Below are 21,181 nucleotides of genomic sequence, written 5' to 3' on the forward strand. Positions count from 1 at the left end.
TATATATATTGAAAAGTACTAGTACAAAAACACACTTGCAGACAGATGAGAGTGTAGAAGGTAGAGAGAAAGTGTCCTTTAGATCCTGTCAGGCTGCTTTTACTACGATCACACATTTCTCTACTCTCAGGGGTCAAGTAAACGTGGCCTTCAAAGGAAACACACTTCTGTCTTACTTAAAAGTAATCATGCATTATTAATAAGAGAAATCCCTCTTCTGCACACTTCTCCCTCCCTTCCCGAGCCCTCACTCTGATCATCTGTCAGCTTTCATCTCCACTTCATTCCTCCTCCTGAAAAAATTCTCAATCAAATCCAGTTCACAGATTTTTTAAACTGTATCTTTTGTGCACCCGCAGTTGTGTTGCGATGAGAACCTGGAGTTAATTACTATGATTTCCTGATGATTAGAGAGCCGAGCAGAGATTGTGTCGTTACATTACCACACACCGCCAGAGCCCGACCGTGGTTTCCAGGGAAACTGGAAATGTGAAGCTTTTTCAATAGACACAGGCACAGCTTAAAGAGCGAGGATTGCCTAAGATAGATTCTTCTAGAGACAAACCTGTAGCCACTGCAATCGCTATCAATCAACAGGGGGAGAAGCGCGGACAGATGTGGGTCTCGATCAGCGTGGAGATTTGTGATGTTTGACCCGAATCTGACAAAGAGTTATGGAGAGGCTTCAGTGTGACTTGGACTGCTGAGGTATGTGCGCTGCTCGGGATTTCATAATGTTTGTTTTCCTAGAATTTGACAAGTACAGGGTTTCTGTGCATGAGTCTGATGTGTGATTGTGGATTAAAACAGAACTTGGGTATAAACATGTGAATGTATTTAAGGGTTAAAATCTGAGATGAAATCAAACAACAGATCTAAGCTTTTTTAGTGAGATTGCTTCAGCCGTTAAAGTGCAGTTTAATAGCGTTAAATAACAGTGACTATCATAGATACAGAGTCCCTTTACACGAGGGAAGCATGTGACTAATTTCCATCTAATAGTAGCAATGATGTAACACTGTAACAAGCCTCTGTCTGGATGCTTCACATCGACACTGTACGACAGTTTTTATGACTAAAATAAACCTTTGTTTTATGCTCCACACAATCTTTGGCTCGCTGTTCTCGTTACTGAGACAGTTACTGATACAAATTGTACAAACAGTGTTTCAGTGCTGTCTTATGTCCTGCAGGATTTCCACCACTTTCATGCAAACACAGAATGGGAACTCTGAAGGACGAGATGAGAGGTGTCAGCGAGGACCACAAGCCTTGTGAGAGGGCAGATGATGGAGAGCGTCCAGGTGGCTCAGATGGCAGCGCGGAGCCTGAGGGACCTCCGATAAACACGAGTCAAGAGTCATCAACACAAGAGAGCTATCAGCCAAAACTGCACAGCCACGAGAAGGAGACGAAGGAGAATCCAACATCCAGGGATGAGGAGGTTTCAGGAGGGGTTTGTGACACCGCTGACCAGTCAGACTCTACAGGTGTTAAAGACTCTGATGTAATCGGTCTGACACAACAGCCACATGAAGAAACAGCTCCACAAAACCACACAACAATCTCTGATAAGATCCTGAGTGATGGCGATGGAGATGTTGGAATTCAGGGGGGAACATCTGAGGATAAAAACACGTGTCATGACAGAAAAAAAGGGGCAGAAATTGAGAACATCTCCATGCAGGTGCCACCAACTCCAGGCCCCTGTGAGCCCTGCACCCCAGCGCCCTTCGGCCAGCACCACATGCGCACACAGGTCAGCCTGGAGGTCGTCCAGTGTCGCTCCGCAGCCACCAGCCCCATGACGCCTCCCGAGGGCAGCCATTCCTTCTTCTTCCCAAGCTCCTTTGGGAGATCCGAAGGAGTGGGTACCGACACGAAAGACGCCGAGCTACAGGTGGGTCAGCAGGTGGAGCTCTGCTCCGTTGCCACGTCCCCCATGACACCAAAAACGCCCTACACCACAGCTTTCTCCGAGCTCATCGGGAGGGAGGAGAGGGTGAGACGGAGCGAGGGGCAGGAGGTGGAAGGGAGTTTCCCTGCGACAAATAGTAAAGCGGAGGCTGAGTCAGAGATAACAGCTTTGAAATTCAGCACATCAAAGGAGCCGAGTGAAGGCTTCAGCTCAAATGAAGCTCCAGAGGGCTCCACCCGCTGCCCTGCTGTGGGGTCAACAGATTCTCGACTAACTGTGGAGGACAGTAAAGAGCAGAGTAAGCAGCAGAGGATGGGAAGTATGGATCAAGACATTACAATCCTGGTGACCCACTATGGCAACAATGAGGAGGAGGAGAAGGCTGAGTCAGAGACAGAGATGGTCAAGATAGATGAATGTGAGGAAATCAGAGGAAACGATGTAAAGAAGGAAAATATCCCCACAGACGCTAAAGAATCCTCCACTTCTGCTTGTGACGAAGCAAAAACAGACGTGAAATGTGAAAGTTCAGAAGCCGCATGTGAAGATGTTCCCATGTCAAAGCCGCCCGTCCCTGAATCTCCAGCTCCCTTCGGCTGCCACAACATCCGCACGCAGGTGAGCCTGGAGGTGGTGCAGTGTCAGTCTGTGGCCACCAGCCCCATGACCCCACCCGAGGGCGACCAGGCCTTCTGCTTCCCCAGCTCCGGCGTGAGATGTGGAGCCGTGGGTGCAGAGACTAAAGACGCCGAGCTGCAGGTGGGTCAGCTGGTGGAGTATCGCTCCGTGGCTACAGCACCTATGACCCCGAGGACGCCCACCATCACAGCTTTCCCCGAGGTAAGGAAGGAAACGAGCTTAGAGGAGAAGATAGTGGAGGAGGAGGAGAAAAAGGATGAGGAAGAGGAGGAGGAGAAGAAGGATGAGGTGGTGGAGGAAGAGGAGGAGAAGAAGGAGCAGGACAAAGAGGAAGACGTTAAAGAGGAGGAGAAGAAGCTGGAAGAAGAGGACAGAAACTGTAAGGAGAAATGTGAGGAGCCGGTGCAGGAGGTGAGCTGGGATGAGAAAGGCATGACGTGGGAGGTGTACGGGGCGGTGGTGGAGGTGACCGTGCTGGGCTCAGCCATCCAGAAACATCTGGAGAAGCAGGTGAAGAAGCAGAAGCGACAGCCCTCCATGCCTCCGCCTCCTCCGCTCGCCCCGTCGGCCATGCCCCTCGCCTCGGAGGGCACCAACGGGGGCTCTGGTAAGGGGAAGAGGGGAGAGCAGGACGGGGAGGTGGGCCGACGCAGGAGAAACCCCTTCAGACAGCTGATGGAGAACATGCAGCAGCCACACTGCTGCTCCAGAGCTCACAGCGCGGAGTGACGCGAGAGGCAACAACAGCTGGGAGGAAGGGAAGAAAATCTGTGCTGGAGAATCACATGGCGACTGAGGCTGTGATACGGTGCGTTCACTGCTTCACTTCACAGTCATGAAAGTGTGCGAGGCAAATCAGCTCCTCACACGAGACACAGAAGCACAATAACAAACTTCTATCACGGAGAATTGAAGAATCAGCCATATAAGATGGGTTTTTGTTGCTCTTTTCTTGGTGTTTCACGTTTTTCATGTTCGGACAAACGAGGGTGATCTTTCAGTGTCATTGTTAGCTTTCCTCCTTTGATATTTTCACCCACATCTTTTAAATGTCCAGTGAGTCATTCCAGCTTTTTGATGCACTTAACACAAAATGAAGCCATGGTAATCTTTCTCCTGTTGCTAACACGTTGAATAAAACAGAGAGAAGCAACAGCGCAGGGACAGTTTCTGATTGTGATTCATGACCGTGCGGTCATTCGCTGTAATCTGGAGGTGTTTGAATGTATGGAAGTAAAAAGTGACCTAAATGTCGCCTTGATCCGTGTGACAGGAGTCCCTTTAGTATCATTAGTGCAGGCTTTTGTACGTCTTATATTCTGCTTTGAGATTTAGCACAATGTTTTAACTTGTCTGTGTTGTGAAAAGTAAAAATAATTTACTGAAGAAGAACAATCAAAGTAATAACTCCTGATATGAGGGTATTTTTTATTCATTACTCTTTAATGTATTTTAGTGCCATGATAAGTGATTTATTTGTGTGATAAACCTTATTTTAAATGTGTTTTAACTCAGAGGTTATCGTTGTGTTAGTGATGTTGGTGTTCACTCATGAACTTCACATAAAACACATTTGAAGAAATTGATTTTATTCACAGATTGCACTTGTGATACATTCATTTAGATGTCAGTAAACAGTCCGAGAATCAGAATCAGCTGCTTGCAGGAAGGCACAAAGTCACATTGCATGATTTCATTTCACCGACACGTTTCTCAAAGCCAAAGCAAACAGCGACAAACTGCAAACCTGCTTTAGACTCTACGTTTTGGCCGACATGCAGTCACACATAAGATTTTCATTCATACATTTACAATCTGCAACGTTTTTACTTCCTCTTTTTGGATTTTCTTTCTTGTAGCTGCAACAAAAATTAACATTGTGTGTTGACATAACTTATAATAAAGTTTATTTCAAAGCAAACAAAGCCGTTTTTTAAACCATCGCTTAATATATTAAAAAAATAAAGTGATTCACATGTGCAACAAGCTTTTTATTCTTTTGTCCAATTATTCATTTTTAAGATCGTGTTTAAGGAAGTTTGACAGCTCAGAGTTACATGAGACGGTTCACAGAATATTCCTCTCATGTCTTTGCCTTAAATATCAAGCCATGGCTGTAAAGCAGTTAGCTTTCTTTAGTATAGAGATTGGAAGCCTGGCACAAGTTTTAGATGTTTTTGTACCAATTAAACAATCTCAATGCTAAGCTAAGTTAAGCTAACGGTCTCCTGGCTGTAGCTTTATATTAGAGTTGCATCAATTTTCCCTTTTTACTCCCATATTTCCCAAATAGTCAAACTATGCCTCTCACTTTTGAACAAACAAAACAGTTCTTGAGTCGATTATGGAAAACTGTGTGCTATTATTACATCTACATCTTATTTTACATCCTGTTTTGATTTTCTTTAATGCTTTTCCTTGAATTTGATGCTTAGATACGCAAAGTCATCACTTTCGGTGCATACATATCATAATATATTACTATCTGTCAGAACAGAGGGCTACTTGAGAGGACTTCATTGTCTGAGCTTGTTATTTGGCCTGATTACAGAGAAGCAACATGTGTCCATCTGAGGCCTGTGGTTAAGGTCTCTTCCTCCCATATTTCCATCACAAGTCTGTGGTGCTGAAAGCAGGGTTATTATAACCCATGAGGGGATTATCTGTGCCTTTCTTCGGTCCTCTCCGGGCCAGCACTGCACCCAGAGGCTCCACGTACTCTGGAGGTCCACTGTCCTCGTCGTCCTCCTCCTCCTCCTGGATCATGTTCTAATGAGGAGCAGACACATTTTTGAGTAAGAACATGCTCTTCTTATATTTAAGTACAAATGAAGATGGACTTTGAAATGCAAACTCACCATGCTGGGTTTTGTATCCTTTTCAGGAAGGATCATGTCTGAATCGTAGTCCAGGGAGTAGAGGCTTTAGAGTAAAAAGACAAACAAAGGGATGAATCTTTATGTGCAATAATTTCAGGAGGAGAGGTTCTTCTGATTTTAATACGGGTGGTAGCAGAGAGCTCGTGCCCCATCATGACCTGCTGTAGTGAGCACGCTGTGACAAAATGTTCACCTGGAAGCAATCCCAGTTTATTAACCAGCACTGTTACAGAGAGGAGAGCGAGGTCGTGTGTCACTGTGAGTCACCACCTCCTCAAACGGCGGTGACCAAGCGAACAACTGCTATCAGCAGATGGAGAGTCACAGAGAGCTTCTCTTTACCTGACTTTGTCCACATCTGAGCTGTCCTCATCCAGGTCCAGCGTTAGGGTTGTGTCGATGTTGAGGTTGAGAACCGGGTTCGCCCTGTCAGCGAATAGGAGGACAAACACAGTCAGAGTTACGTTTTGTATGACATCATTCAATCCCTCATTGATGATGTTGTGCTCCTCACCCCTCCATGGTGTATTTGTTGGTTCCAGGAACTGCGGCGCCATTTTTCTGGTTGTCAGAGTTCACCATGGTAGCCAAGTTCATGGCTTTAGCTGCCTTCAGCTTCCTCCTGTAGCTGTAGTGTGAAGTGAGTTCATTAGTAAATAGACAAAGTAGATGGATCATAGAAATGATTAGATGAAAAGTAATTTGGAAATTGGAAAGTACAGCTTTCCTGAGTTACAATGTGTGGTAAATATACTACTTAAAAATCCATCTATAACAATGGTTAGCCATGGTGTACCATAGAAAGTGAGATTTTGTGGAGTCTGATGGATTGTAAATGATATCCCCAACTGAACAAATACAAACATGCACATTGTTAGTTTGGCCATACCATTATGATTATAAAAACATTTAAATTACATGTTTGTCTTCATTTTTTTAAAGGAAGTAATTATTTTTTGTTCCAAATCCTCCTGTCTTACTTTCTGCGAGTGCACATTAAGGAAGTGGTGAGGACAGCCAGCACGATGATGAGTCCTCCCAGCATGCCCATCAGGGCGTACAACAAAGGGTTTGATTTCTCAACGATAGGAGCCGTGACCTGAAACAGAAGTAACAAATCTGTCTTTAGTATATGGTGTGTGTGGAACTATAAGGTCTCATTTAATTCTACCTTTGTCAGATGCTATGATATAGTTTTGAGACAAGTATCTCTTTGAATCTACACTAAAATGTAAGCAAAAATGTAGTGTAGGGAATTGTAATTCACGAGCAACGGGGCATGTTCAATGATGTAGATAATGTAACCTGAATAAAGTATAACCTGACTTAAAAGAGAAACATGTCGTACTCACAATGTTTTTCAGTCCCAGCCCTTCCAGGATAATAAAATGAGCAGGATCTGAGATCACCATTTCCACATTGTCAGAGGTGAGAGCCGTCCCGTTGGAGAAGACAAAATACGCCACGAGGATAGTGCCAGTTGCAGCCCTGAGAGAAGAATACAATTTTACTTGCACTGTTGAGACTAAAAGAACTTGTTCAATCCTCTTATATTGTTGTGTTTGTGTGTGCTGATAATTATCCCCTTCAAGGATCTACAATTAATGATCAGCACTACAGTATGTTTACAGGGACACTGGCACCACCTAGTGGACAAGAGTCTGTGTGCAGGTAAAAAGCTGAAGGATATTCCTGTCAGCACCGGCCAACAATTAATGATCTGAATCTTTCTAATGAAAGACTGTGATTATTTCTGAGTGTGAGGATCTTAATTTGAAGGTGCAGAGAAAAGGAACTTGCCTGGATGCTTCAGCTTTGTCCTCCCTGATTGATGAAATTGCAACAGCAGCCTTGGTGGCAGCAGTTAGCGCCCTGGAAACAGAGAGACATGAAAAAAACACAACCCCCCGATGAGAAACAGAGTGGATTTAAGTGTTAAATAATGACAATAAAATATCTGTCATCAGATTCAGATGTTACGAAAGCGTGCAGAGGTTTACCTGACGATATCATTGAGATCCGCTGTAACTTCATCTACAGAAGTTGTAAATTCAAGTTCAACTCTAAACGTTTCATCAATTGAGAAAATCTGCAAAATAACGAGAACAGAAGTATTGGCACAAGCTGTCTAAATATGTCATGACTGAAGATCCAGCGGCTATGTTTGAGTCTCTCACCTCCAGTACGGTGCTGGTGGAGAGGCCGCCGGTGTCGGTTGCTGTTACTGTTACCAAATACTTCCCCTTCAGGGTCACATCGAGCCCCTCTGTAGTCCTGTGGAAAGTAGGAGAAATCATGAGCGACGCCATACGCAGATTAGAACATAACAGGGCCCTGGATTAAAGACCACCTTATCTCCACCTCTTCTACTAAGTGCCGAGATGAGACTGAACAAGACACTTTTTGTTAGGATTTCTCTTAGTAGTCGTCTTTGTTGTGCTTTTGTTTCTCTGTTATCATTCTGTGGTCGCTTTGTGTCTCTTCTTAGTAACTTTGAGTCTCTTTGTTGTCACTTCGTGTCTCTTCTTAGTAACTTTGAGTCTCTTTGTTGTCACTTCGTGTCTCTTCTTAGTAACTTTGAGTCTCTTTGTTGTCACTTCGTGTCTCTTCTTAGTAACTTTGAGTCTCTTTGTTGTCGCTTTGTGTCTCTTTTTAGTAATTTTGTGTCTTTTTGTGGACGTTGTTGTGGCTGGGTTAGCAAGACAGTGATAGGAAGTAAGTTTAAAGTTATTCAGACGTTCACCAAAGTCAGTTAAATATCCAACCTTTTTTTTTAAAGATTATTTTTTGGGCTTTTTGCCTTTCTTCATAGGACAGCCGAAGAGAGTGGGGGAGGACATGCACCAAATGGATCGGCAGACCAGGAGTCGAACCTGCAATCAGTGCGACGAGGACTGAAGCCTCTATACATGGGGCGCCTACTCTACCAACCGAGCCAAACCAGCGCTCCTAAATATCCAACCTTAAACTGCTATGCTAAACGTAAGTCAAGAACGACGATTACGTGGTGCGTAAGTGTGACATTTTTAACGAGAGATGTGTCTTTAACACAGGAATAGATCATACAGTGGTGATATTCCACTTTATATTAGCTTCTCTGTATCTAACAGGGCCTCCACGCTTCTCTTTTCACTTTCACTGAGTCAGCACTTATTTTGAAAGAACCAGCTGGCTGTTGCTTGTGATAACAATCGGAAGCTCAACGTCCCACAGCCTGCTGTAATGTGCGGATATTAACTTTCCCTTGTTACACACAGTTTCATAAGGCTGTGCTGGGTCGACAATCTTAAGCCTTAATCCTAAACCTGAAGCTCACTGTATTTTTTTTATTTCCTGTGACTTGAACAGTAATTGTAATGCAGGTGTAGCCAGCAAAAAAATACACACATGTCGGCTGTGAACGCTGAGCATGTTAAATGTAGCCACTGCTGCTATGTAAAAACCTTGTTTTTTTGTAACACTTGCAAGGCTCTAGACTACAGAAGGATTTTTGACATTTCGATCTGAACATTGAGTTTAGTGATCCGTCACACCTCTAGTAATTATGGATCTCTCTGTGGTCATTTTGCACCTCTTTAAAGTTGTTTTGTGCCCCTTCAAAATCAGTCTGTTTGTGGTTGTTGTGAGTGTCTTAGTTATTTGTTTGACTTTTCAACCAGAAATATTAACAACACACTGCTGATGACTTCATTTGTACTCACTGAATGATTCCAACATAAACGTCTTTTTGCTGTGTGGTGACGGCCTCGAACAGAATCCTCATGGGTGATGTCTGATTGTTGACACCTGCAAATTTGACCTTTTCGACTTTAAACTCAATCTGACGATTTATCCCAGAGTCCCGGTCTATAGCCTGAGAGCAGCAAGAGATACAAGCAGGAACGTCACATATCTCATTAACAAACAGTTCAATCATGATTGTTTTTCATTCATACTCACAGTGACTCCTGCGACAGACGTGCCCTTACTCGCAGTTTCTGACACCGCGACTGAAATCAAGAAAAGGAAAATCAGTATTGAACTCTTTAGTTTGAATTTGTTTGAATAAACAAATGACAAAATCCAGCCCAAAATATTATTTTTACATACTATAAAAGTACTATTATATACTTGTTTATTATATGCTATAATGTCCCTTTAAATCAGTGGTTTCCAATCTGGGGTTCAGGACTTTCAAGAGGTCAACTGATGAATGTGAAGGGTCCTCTAAGTGCTCCTGTAGTCTGTGCTTGCTAACTATAAATGCTAATACTACTACTTCTAATAATAATGATATAAAATCTACATACATAAAATTAAAGTGCAATGGAGGAATTAATAGCAGTTACTGAGCTCACATATCAACAGAGCAAACTGCATTCACTGGTTAAGTTGTAGCTCTGGAAAAAAAAGATCTTTAGTTTTGTAAAAAATCCTCAATTTTGTGTTTTCTTGTATATAACTTTTTTTTTTGATTTTCATTTAAATAAATGTCTGTTAAGTCTCTATCTATCGCCGAAAGAGGTATCACCATGTAGATTGAGCCAATGGCCTACTGATGAAAGCCTTTGCATTTGCAGTATATAGTATTTTTATGGACTGGGTGTCTGTGGCGATATTTGCGGAAAAAATCACAAGCGGCGCCCAGTTAGTGACGCGTTTTCCATCAGCCAGCAGTGGTTGGTCTGCCAGAGAGGGTAGGCGGAGCTAAGCGGCCGCTTTTCCGGTCTCTGCAAGTGTTCGAGTAAACAGTAATCTACTATGGCTGAACAAACAAAGAAGAGATCGATGACTACAGATACAACTTCAACAATAAGTGAAAATCCAAAGAAAAAGAAACAAATTTGACGCTCAGATGAAGCAAACAGTCTAAAAAGGACAGCGAGCGTCAGCGAGGAAAATCAAGAGTTACAACTGTAACAGAGGGAGCCAATCGTAGATGGTTATCTGGAACGCATGAGCTCACAATTGCCTTTTATCGCCATAAGGTGCCGTCATATAGAACGAAACTGAGAACTTCGAGATTCAAACTTTAAAATATTTTCTGAAAAAACATTTCTGGGGGAGGTTGGACCCCAAGGTGGTTGGACTGGTTGTACATAAGCGAACACACCGAGCAGTGAGGATGGGTTGCGTTCAGGGGTCGTAAGCAGTGAGTACAACAAAATGCCGCTAATAAATTAAATGTACTAACAGTCACATAATCTCAAATAATCTGAGTCACTGACACTCACCAAATACAGCATCTGAGATGACGAATTCTGGGGCGTTGTCGTTAATGTCTTCAATGTTGATCACCATTTGTCCTGAAACCAGTCAAAGAAAAATGAAGTTGTGTGATATGTGTATTTGTAGGTCAGTGTCTGATCATGTCAAGCTTTAATTTGCTTTTGCTGCTTTTATCACACCTTCATGTTATTGTGTGTAAACGCTGAGTGCTGACCTGTTGTGAGACTGTTGTTCTCTCCTTTCTCTGTGAACAAATCCACCACCTGAGCCTCTATCAGCACCTGGTCACATTGTTCATAATCCAACGTGGTCTCCGGGTTGACCCTGACTTCCCCTGTTGGATCCAGGATAAAGTAACTGCAGGGCGTCATAGAGCCGTTACACCTGCATGTGATGGACTCCAGCTCGTAGACCAGAGAGTGGTTCCCGTCTTTGTCCTGCGCCATAAATCTCCCCACGGCCTCGCTGATGGTGGTGTTCTCCTTCACCGTCACAGGCTTTGTTGGATTGAACTCGGGCCTCTCGTCGTTCACGTCCAACACATTCACGTCCACCGTCACTTCAGCTCTTTTCTGCTCCAGGTCTAGTGCCTCTACACGCAGTTTGAATTGCTTTCGATCGCTCTCGTAATCCAACTCGATATCTGGGTCGACTGTGATGTTTCCCATGTAACCCCGCTCCTCTGCAAAAGTGCGAATGATGAAGCTGCCAAAGCTTCCATCAACGATGCCGAAAGAAATGCGGTTAAATTCTCTCGTTTGGTCCAAATCCTCAGCTGTTACAGAACCCACAAATGCACCTGGTTGGACAGGGGAAAAAACTATTAATATCCAGCCACGCAGTGTGAACACTTAGAGGGCTTTGCAGGAATAATTACAAACCCCTTTCTCCTTCTTTAACGAAGAACTGGTAGGAGGAGGCGTCAAACTGTGGTGTGTTGTCATTGACATCCTGGGAAGCATCAAAAGCAAACAGTTATCATCCTCACTACGAGCATCGGCGTCACTTTGTGCTGGAAACTGCTGCAGCCTCACCTCTACATTGATGATAACGGTGACCGTGGTGAACAGCGGAGGAGTACCCTTGTCAGTGGCAGTTACATTCAGCTCGACCTTTCCGTCCAGCGCCGGGTCCAGGGCCTCACGATCGAGCTCACCGCTGTTCCTCAGCACACCAGTGTTTGGGTCGATGGTGAAGCTATCACTGTACCTGCTCTCTTCAATTTTATACACTATTTTACTGTTGTCAGTTTCTGGGTCGTCTGCATCAGTAGCCTGTCGAAGTGAGAAACAGGAGAACAAATGGTTAAGAAGCTACGTGTTTTATGGTAAAAAAAGTACACAGAACATGAACCTCCCACTCCACTCTCTGGTCATTAATATGCTGCTCTGTCGTGGCCTGTTTGGTCCCAGACTGCAGGGATTCACTTCCATTCAGCTCCAGCAGCATTAGTGGGGTTGATCTCTGATGTTGGGCAGTCTCAAAAGTGTGAGATGGTTAAGTTCTTTTCAGGCAAATCAAGCTCTTCTGCAGAATACTGGGAGAACTTTTCTGTTTTCTTGTCGAGGCAAGGTCTAGTTATGTTTGAAGAAAACCGTTTTCTATAATATAATTTTGTGCTGTAGCTTTAAGGGGGATTTTACTAATTTAACTTGGATTCCATGAACAGATCTTGTGGTGTTAAACTTAAAAAGAAAGTTGTCTACGGCCTTCTGTGACTCCACCGGCAACTTCACTAAATCTAGTAATTTGACTTAAAGGTTTAAGGTATCGAGGATTTTCGTTTAAATAATGTTCGTTAAGTCACTATCTATCGCCATATGATGTAACACAATGGTGGTTGAGCCTGTGGCCCACTGATGAAAGCCTTTGCATTTGCAGTATTTCAGACTGGCTGCCTGTGGCGACTTTAGTGGAAAAAATCACAAACGGCGCCCAGTTAGTGACGCGTTCTCCATCACCCAGCAGTGGTTGGTCTGCCAGAGAGGGTAGGCGGAGCTAAGCGGCCGCTTTTCCGCTCTCTGCAAGTGTTGCGAGTAAACAGTAATCTACTATGGCTGAACAAACTAAGAAAAGATCGATGACTACAGATACAACTTCAAAAATAATTCCTTCAATTACAATAGGGTCCTCGCACCCGTTGGTGCTTGGGCCCTAATAAAAAAAAAAGTAGGTTTGGGCTGCTCAAATATAAACTAATGGGGTCGGGTAGTGTTACAGGTAAAGTATGAACCAGGTGTCAACACAAATGAAAAGTTTCCAGAATAAAAAAGATGATACTGTTGATCATGCTGCATATCTTTAGCAGATCTCTCAATTAGAAATAGAGTCCTTCAGTCCAACCCACAAATAACACCCCAGACAAAACAAAAACAGAAATGTGTGGATATCTAACATTTTTCATCAATACAGAACCCGGGGGATTTATGTTTTAGTATATATATTGATACAAATAAATCAAATAAATCAGCTACATATAGCACCTCCCACATGTAGGAGATGAAAATAGCTTTACTCTTATTGTTCTTTTACCTCTATCTTGAGTTCAAGCTGTCCACCCTCTTTGACAAACTCCAGGTAGGAGTCTCTGTTTATGACTGGAGGCTGGTCATTGATGTCCGTCACAGTGATCTCCAGCACCGTGGTGCCCGGCTTACCGTCTGTGTCTCTTGCCTCCAGAGTTGCAGAATACAGAGATCTGACCTCACGGTCCAACAGAGTTTTGTTTGTCACATAAACTTTGCCCGCATATTCCTCCACGTCAAAATACAGTCGTCTGAAACACATAGACAGACATTTAGCGTGGAAGTGAAAGATATGCCGTGGCTGCATTCAAATAAGCAGAGTTAGGGCAGCATACATGCTTTCAGGAAGAAGCCTGTAGGTGATGTTGCCTTGATCCATCGTGTCGGGATCCTCTGCCTGAGGGGAAACAAATAATGAGAGCTCTTCTGAGTGTGTTCAAGAATTAAAAACAAACAGAAACATCAGAAATACAAATAGAAACATCTGAAGTTTTTTAAAGGTGGGACCCAGAGTCTACGAGCTCTGACTCCAAAGGCTCTTTATGCTCTGTGTAACAGTTTAGACCCTGGAACAACATGAAGGGATTCATCTGAGGATCTTAGGGAGTGGGAGTGGACGTAGGGCAAAAGGGGACCTGATAAATAACTTGGCCCTAAGCCTTTTAGGGCTTCAAATCAATTCTTAAAGGGACAGGTAGCCAGTGTAAAGAAGCAAGGATTAATGTAATGCGACTACACTTCCTAGTCTGAGTAAAAATCCTGGCAGCAAAGTTATGAAGGACCTGGAGTCAGGATACAACACTAGAGTAGCTACAATCATTAGACATAAACATTAACGTAATAGATATAAAGTACTGAAGGCCCTTCAACTCCATATTCAATTTTGGGATTAACTGGTGTACAAGAGAGTGCTTCAGCCTGACCTCCTTAAAACATGGGACCCTGTGTCTCAGGTTTGGCTCAGAGACAATGTTATTAGCCAGCCTTGGACCCCCTCCAGAGAAAATCAAGAGTGGTGTTCTTCATGTGCTACAAGACATCTCCATGGCTCGGCCTTTCTGCTTTTAAACTGCAGTGTACCAACCATTTCGGCGATGTGCGAGCCAGCTGTAACCGTCATCGTTATTTTTGCAAACTCACTACTGACTACTAACGTTAATGTTACTACTATTAATTACTACATTTCAAGCTAGCTAAGTTTCAACAAGTTGCCACTAAACGATTACAGACGCAACTTTGCATAGTGGGCGGGGCCCAGGCACATTCAGGATTTTTTTATCAAGGAGAAGGAGGAGAATCCTTGGGAGGATTTTTACAAGACAATTAAACGTATTTTGCAGAAAGAAACATGTCAGACACACTTTAATATTTCAATTTTTTTTTTTTTTTCATCTATGTCTTAAAACATGACTGGAGCTGGTCTTTAACATGTTTTAACTATAGGCTTATTCAAAGAGTTTCTCATGTGTTTGACCTTATTTATGATTTGACCTAGACCTTGACCTTTTGAATAGGAGAGCGAACAGAGAATATTTGAATTATAGAATTAGCACTATGTTGCACTTTGATTAATATCCCTTGTGTCTTATCGGTATTTAGCTGCAGGAATATTTGTCACATGTAGTTGTGGATGTCATGAAGGCAGTTCAGCAGGTCGACAGCGTTCTAAATTCTATTATTCAGATAGTAAAGGACTTACAGTGATGTCGGCCACCACTGTCCCAACATCAGAGTGCTCAGGCACCTCCAACCTGTATGTTGGCTGTGGAAACGTGGGGCTGTTGTCATTGGTGTCCTTGATGTGGATGGTAACTGTAGCAGTGGAGTGGAAGCTTAGATCATCTTGATCTGTGGCGATCACCTGTAAAACAGACATGCACAGTGCTTTAAAAAGCTCAGATAAAATGAATTTATAGTTTTATTACAGACTCTTGGCCTCTGTTTAACTTCATACTTACTTGTACAACCATTTGCTGTGTTTTTTCATAGTCCAGTTTTTGTGGCTGCCTGACCAGAAGCTGAACGATGCTGTCTGAAATGGTAAACTGAGGCTGCACAGAAAACACATCACTGTCGGGTCCTTTCAGGGTCAGTCTAGTGTTGGAAATCTGTGAAAAGCCACAAGAGATGTTAAATAATGCTTGATTCGTAATGTTTCTCTTAGCTGCAGTAACTGTGTTATACACTCTTTGCAAAACAACAAATAAGCTCTTCTTTGTGATTTCTCTTACCTTATCGGGATCGCTGACCGTCATGTTGATGGGAATAGACCCCAGCGAGTTCTCAAGGACCTCTCCTGTGAAGTCGCTCGCCAACACACAGGAGCCTCCACACTTGTAAAAGTCAGGCTTGTTGTCGTTCACGTCGATGATGTTGATGAGTACGGTTGTTGTGGTGCTGGCAAACACTCCATGGATGTTTTTATTGGACTCAGTGGCCTAAAATAGAAAAAAATATATAAACATGCATCAAAACAAGTGTTCTCGAAGCAAATGTATGGAGTATAAACAACAACAACAACTCCTATGACCAATATTTGTAAAAGATATTTCCTATTTTCACTATGTAAAATTTACGCCATGTTTCTCATGTTGGCATCTTTCTTCTGTTTAGATAGGCTGTTTCCTGTGTACCCTCACTGAACAGATGTGTCTTGGTCACCCTCAGAACCCTCCCTCACAAACCCCTTTTCTGTTTTCTTGCTCTGTCTGTCTCATTTCAGGAGCCACAGGAGGGCGATGAAGCTATGAAGACTTGTGAAGGCCCCCCACACGGAGTCTCACTCCCTCGTTTCTCATTAAGACAACTCCACTTGACCTGTTCGCCTTGCACTCGACCCCTTTTTCATTAGAGAAGCTTCCTGTCTCTTGAATATACTCTCAAAGGTGAATAAATGTAAAACCATACATTTTACAGGGAGATATCTGCCTAATTTTTTGGTTGGGTGTAGAGATTTCTTGGTGTTTTCTAATGCTTCCAGTCTTTATGCTAGGCTAATTTAGGCTTAGCTAAGCTCTGCTAATCACCTGGTGTTTCTAGCTTTAAATTCAGCATACAGACATGACATAGGTCTTCTTATCTTACGGTGCTCTATAACCATTCCTTTAAATCATGTGTTAATGTGTATGTTACAGCCTGACTTACACTTTAGTTAGGTTTTATTCTATTTACTTTTCCCTTCTTAGAAAAATGTGTCTTTCACACTTTCTTTGTAATTAAATACCTTTGCTTTAACCATAAACAACTCATTTTATGTTGCTTCCCTTTTCCCTCAGGAGCCGGGTTGTAACAGTGTACAAACTACCATAAAAGGGATAGTGTTATGAAAATAGACTCGGAACTGTATTATAGTCATTATGGTACACTCTAAGATAGGAAATATTCAGTACACTATACAGACAGGCGTTTACACTGCTGTAAGATAACATTTCTGACAGTACCTTTACAGTCAAGGTTACAGTGTCAGTGTCAGTGTCACCAAGTGCCTCTCTGTCAATCTCTCCCAACACAGATATGACGCCATCTTCACCGATTTTAAACAGGCCTTCTTCTGTGGCATCTGCAAACAATGTGGAAAATATTAATAATCTTTACTCAATTAATGCAAACAAAGATTTTTTTGTTTCACATTTTAGTTTTAAGGCTAACCTTCAATGGTAAAGAGGATTCTATCATTGACTTCTGTGTCCTGGTCTATGGCCGTCACTTTAAACACAGACTGGCCCTGAGAAGGAAAAAAAAAGAAGTTCAGTTGGAAGTTGGAATACACTGGAGGACATAATGACAAATAACTCTTTTTGTTCCCTCTTTAAACATCAAAAAATTAAACCCCTTTACTGTTGCAGGACAATAAAGGCCATAAGCACTCACCACAAGAGAATTCTCTTTAACACTCCCGACGTAGGGAACACCAAGGAATATTGGGTCGAGGTCTGCGACGTCCAGAACCGTGATGAAGGAAAAAGCAATACTTGAGAAGTAAACGGTCTCATCAAAAAAACAGCGACCTCCACCATCCTGTTACAGGACAAAGACATTGAAAAAATCATTTAATTTTTCACTAACTGGTAAATTGACATTTAAAATTGATCAGGGCAATCTGTGTTCACATGCAAAAATCCTTTTTTACTGTATCAATGTCTAATAAATATCAAATGCATCACTTAAGTGATTAATTTGTTATTTACAGACACAACTCCTTTATTCTATACCTTACAGACCCTTAAAATTATCCTGTTCAGGGCAAGTTAAATATACAATGCTCAACACACCTACATCAAGCTGTAAATGTTGCTGTATTCTCTGCTCTTATATTAAATTATTATTTCCTCATCAAGCCTTAAGGTTTTTCCGAGTGAATAATCAAGTAGGCCATAAATGACTACTGTAACGGTTTGGAAAATATACATATTCAATTTCTTAGCCAGAGTTTACATTGTCTGTTTTGTAGGTATCTAGACCAGGAGACAGTTAGCTCAAAGTGTATAAACCAATGACTGATGCCATGATAGATGGACTAATCATCTCCATCTACTGTCATTGTACGGACTTATTGCAAAATGCAGGAGCCATATTTGTCAACAGAGCTGCCAATCATCCGCAGCATCAACAGCATCAAAAGCATCAAATAACTCATTGTAACTAACTAAATTAGTCAGAGTTAGATAAGAACTAACTGTAATGACAGAAACCATGTTTGAGAAAAAATGTTTTTGATTTTATAGTTTGACTCATGTCCCATCTGTTAACATGGAGGAGGTGGGCTTAATGACCTATACTGCAGCCAGTCAGAAGGGGTGCTCAAAATGTTTTGGCTTGTTTGGCACTTTTAGGGAGCTGTCATGTCGTCGATCTTTATATACAGTCTATGGTATAAACTACACATTGTGGTTTTATGGACCTGACTATTTCTTGGCCAGGATCAGTTACGTCCTCTGCTAGTCACCACCTTCACAATAACACTGGCTCACTGTCTCCTTCCATTTCCCGTCAGATTTAAGCTAACAGATTGCTGACTGTAGTTTCATACTTAGCATGTAGACGTTATAGTGATATCAACCTTATTTAAGTCTCAGGAAAAAAAAAGCGAATGAGCACTCACCTAAAATTAAGGGTAAAGGGATGTAAAACAAAAAAAACAACTTACAGTTGCGTTAATCTTCAGCCGGTAGAAAGTGCTGAGCTCAGTGTAATTCAGACTTCCTGCTAATCTGACTTCTCCAGTTCCTTCTGCGATGCTAAACAGATCAAATCCAGAACTTGGAGTGACCTAGAAAATATATATATGGTATTATTATTAACCTGATATTACGATAAATCACATAGAATAGAATAAAATAGAAAGCCTTTACTGTCATTATACAATGTACAACAAGATTTAAGAAAGCTCCTCCTTTAAAGTGCACTACAAAACAAATTTTCTTTCTTTTTTTTTAATAGAAAGCGATTTGATTTACATAGGAAGCTTACTTCATCGATGCTGTATGTAACCACACCAGCCAGTGAAGTGTCTGCATCAGTGGCCTGCACCCTAAACAGAGATGAACCTACAAGAGTGTTCTAGTGAATTTGACAGGTAGAAAAACAAAAAACAAAAACAATCTTAGATTAATCTCAGCGATAACAACAATATAAACAATTTTCGACATGATGATAGATTGGCAAATCAATTGAATTATTCTTACAGAGGGTTGGAGTTCTATCATACGTAAGGGATAATGTATAGTGAGCAGGTTGTTATCACAAATTATTCCATGGCTGTGTTAAATACTTGATTCTGATTGGTTATTTACAGCATTCCAAGTTCTGCTATTTCTCCATAACAGACCGTTGCTCTAAAGAACAGACCGTTGCTATGGATTCAGCTCTAATCACACAGGAGGACTAACTGTAATTATATGAATCAGCTGAAAGAAGTCCAGTAAATAAGGCGTCTTTTAAACTTCAATACTTTCTCTCTGCCGTTTACAGAGGGGAAAAGGAGGAGAGACGAAAACAGCGTCCTCTGGATTGTGTGATTACAGTCGGATCCCTAGCAACGGTCTATTCTTCAGAACAACGGTCTCTTATCGAGTAATAGCAAACCTCGGAATGCCGTGATTAACCAATCGGAATCAAGTATTTAAGACAGCCATTATATAAATGCTAATAACATAATACGCTCGAGAAGACAAACTGATAATAGCTTAAGAGAATTATAATCTCATTTATGTTGGACTTACCTCTGGGAAGGAAAAATCATATGAAGCCTCTAAAAATATGGGTCTGTTGTCGTTGGCCTCTAATAATACCACAGTGATATCTCTTCTTCTCTGAAAGACATTGCATGAATATAATGAACAAACTGATAAGAAATGGAAGATTAACACTAAATGAAATGTTACTCACAACATTGGGACCATCAGAGACTTCAACTCCAAGCTGCATCACATCACCACTCTAAGAGAAAAACAATAGAAACAATTACATTAAAGGATTAAACTCAAAACAGAAGTCGCCCCTTCCCTCAGGTCGTACCTCTTTATCTAGTTGTCTCTGGACTCTTACTATCCCGGTGTTTCCCTCAACTGTGAAGAATCCGGCATTGACCCCAGAGATAGCATAGGTCAGTGGGTCATTTTCTGCATCTGTTGCATTTATAGTGAATGCAACCTCACCTATAAAAGCAAAATCAGAGGGATAAACATAAATGTGTGCAGTATTCAGGTGTAACAACATAGCTTTCAATATCTAACATACCTATGGGGGTGTCTTCACACACATTATAAACAAGCACAGTGATTTCAGGACTGGTATTTGCTGTAAAAACAAAAACACAAAATGTTAAGTAGTGATATGAATACATGGATGGGAAATCACGGTAAACTAAAGCATATACTCACCTTTAGTGAGGCTGATAATACATAGCAGGCACAACAATAACACACTCCCTTTAGCCGCCTCCATGTCTGCAAATATAAACAAAAATAAATATTATATTATTGATACATATTACTTGTTTTGGCAGTCGGCAGAAAATTTGTTTTCAACTTTTAAATGATTAGTAATTGATAACCATAATGCAACAAGGCTAAAGGAGTCTACTGCCATGCTAACTGTTAGGTTTAACTGAGGATACAAGGCGCTTTGAGCTATCGCCAGTATGCTAATATGTGTATAGCACATAGGCTGTGAAATAGTTTATCATACTATCATACTGATTGATAGTAACAACTAGCATGAACAGTATAATATTCATTGTCTTAGATTAGCATACTAGCATGATAACATTTGCAAATTAGCATGAATACAGTCCTGCTGAGGTAGTAGCTAACTATTTATTAACTGTTATTAACTGTTAGCCAAAAACAAATTCAAGGATTCAATATTTAACAAAATCATCAGTAATTCAATCTACGTGTATGATGTGATCAGAGCTACATGTTTTCAGTTATGCAGCTGGACAAAACAAAACAACAAAACAATAAAGTAAAATGAAGGGAAGGAAACTGCGCATGATCTAATTCAGTGGGTTAAAATTTAACAGCATGTTGCACATGGACACGCCCAGATGAGCAACATCATATGAGTACAGCGCTCGCTTTCTGCCCTGTGTGATTTCTCTGATATTGATAAAGTAAAAGGTGCAGCAGAACTTATTAAACTGAGACCAGCATTATGTTTTTACGATTAAAATAAGGAAAATATGAATCAATTAACTTTCCAAATACAAGCAAAAACTGGTCCAACTCGTGAAACATGAAAAAACATCAGAGGCCTTCGTTCGGTTTTCCTTCCATTCATCAGGGTGACGTTTGTCATCAACAGACCAGAATCAAGTAAGAAATGTAACAATCTGATTTACATTCATGATTGAGTTTGTTCACTTTGATTGAACCTTATTTAAGTATTTTCCCCTTTAAGGATTTAAGGAACACAAGAGTTTATGGCCAGTCCTTGTGTTAATAAATGAGGCAAACAGTTGATAACAGTTGAACAGTTTCAACATGATGGACTTTGGCAGATTTTGGATG

General features: G+C 41.6%; 2 protein-coding genes across 2 annotated transcripts; one reads left to right on the top strand and one right to left on the bottom strand.

Annotated features, from left to right (window-relative positions):
- The first annotated feature begins 514 nt into the window (after positions 1 to 514).
- On the top strand, positions 515 to 4,544 carry LOC138598299 (G protein-regulated inducer of neurite outgrowth 1). Its single transcript, XM_069670057.1, has 2 exons — positions 515 to 708; positions 1,194 to 4,544. The coding sequence occupies exon 2, from the start codon at positions 1,223 to 1,225 to the stop codon at positions 3,284 to 3,286; it is 2,064 nt and encodes a 687-aa protein (XP_069526158.1). The 5' UTR covers positions 515 to 708; positions 1,194 to 1,222; the 3' UTR covers positions 3,287 to 4,544.
- On the bottom strand, positions 4,178 to 20,114 carry cdhr2 (cadherin related family member 2). Its single transcript, XM_069670056.1, has 30 exons — positions 20,051 to 20,114; positions 19,908 to 19,967; positions 19,686 to 19,825; positions 19,557 to 19,607; positions 19,391 to 19,480; positions 18,639 to 18,728; positions 18,316 to 18,438; positions 17,040 to 17,186; positions 16,818 to 16,893; positions 16,610 to 16,728; positions 15,401 to 15,607; positions 15,128 to 15,277; positions 14,869 to 15,030; positions 13,505 to 13,566; positions 13,177 to 13,420; positions 11,679 to 11,918; positions 11,526 to 11,595; positions 10,859 to 11,443; positions 10,650 to 10,721; positions 9,376 to 9,425; positions 9,138 to 9,289; positions 7,614 to 7,710; positions 7,437 to 7,525; positions 7,237 to 7,308; positions 6,789 to 6,924; positions 6,417 to 6,535; positions 5,951 to 6,064; positions 5,779 to 5,862; positions 5,416 to 5,479; positions 4,178 to 5,326 (listed from the first exon to the last, which is right to left on the bottom strand). The coding sequence occupies exons 1-30, from the start codon at positions 20,112 to 20,114 to the stop codon at positions 5,168 to 5,170; spliced, it is 3,888 nt and encodes a 1,295-aa protein (XP_069526157.1). The 3' UTR covers positions 4,178 to 5,167.
- Between the last annotated feature and the right edge of the window lie 1,067 nt (positions 20,115 to 21,181).

The sequence above is a fragment of the Semicossyphus pulcher genome, unplaced genomic scaffold (genome assembly GCF_022749685.1).
Source record: "Semicossyphus pulcher isolate SPU_LCO1_2020_fin unplaced genomic scaffold, fSemPul1.0.p SCAF_2, whole genome shotgun sequence".
Lineage (NCBI taxonomy): Eukaryota > Metazoa > Chordata > Actinopteri > Labriformes > Labridae > Semicossyphus > Semicossyphus pulcher.

What these genes read in the sequence shown, in the direction of transcription:
- LOC138598299 (XM_069670057.1), top strand. Translation starts at nt 1,223, where the DNA reads ATGGGAACTCTGAAGGACGAGATGAGAGGTGTCAGCGAGGACCACAAG.
- cdhr2 (XM_069670056.1), bottom strand. Translation starts at nt 20,114, where the DNA reads ATGGAGGCGGCTAAAGGGAGTGTGTTATTGTTGTGCCTGCTATGTATT. An exon ending in TTACATACAGCATCGATGAA is followed by an intron (nt 18,439 to 18,638) that starts GTAAGCTTCCTA and finishes TATATTTTCTAG; the next exon opens with GTCACTCCAAGTTCTGGATT. An exon ending in CAGTGGTGGCCGACATCACT is followed by an intron (nt 13,567 to 14,868) that starts GTAAGTCCTTTA and finishes GTTTCCCCTCAG; the next exon opens with GCAGAGGATCCCGACACGAT.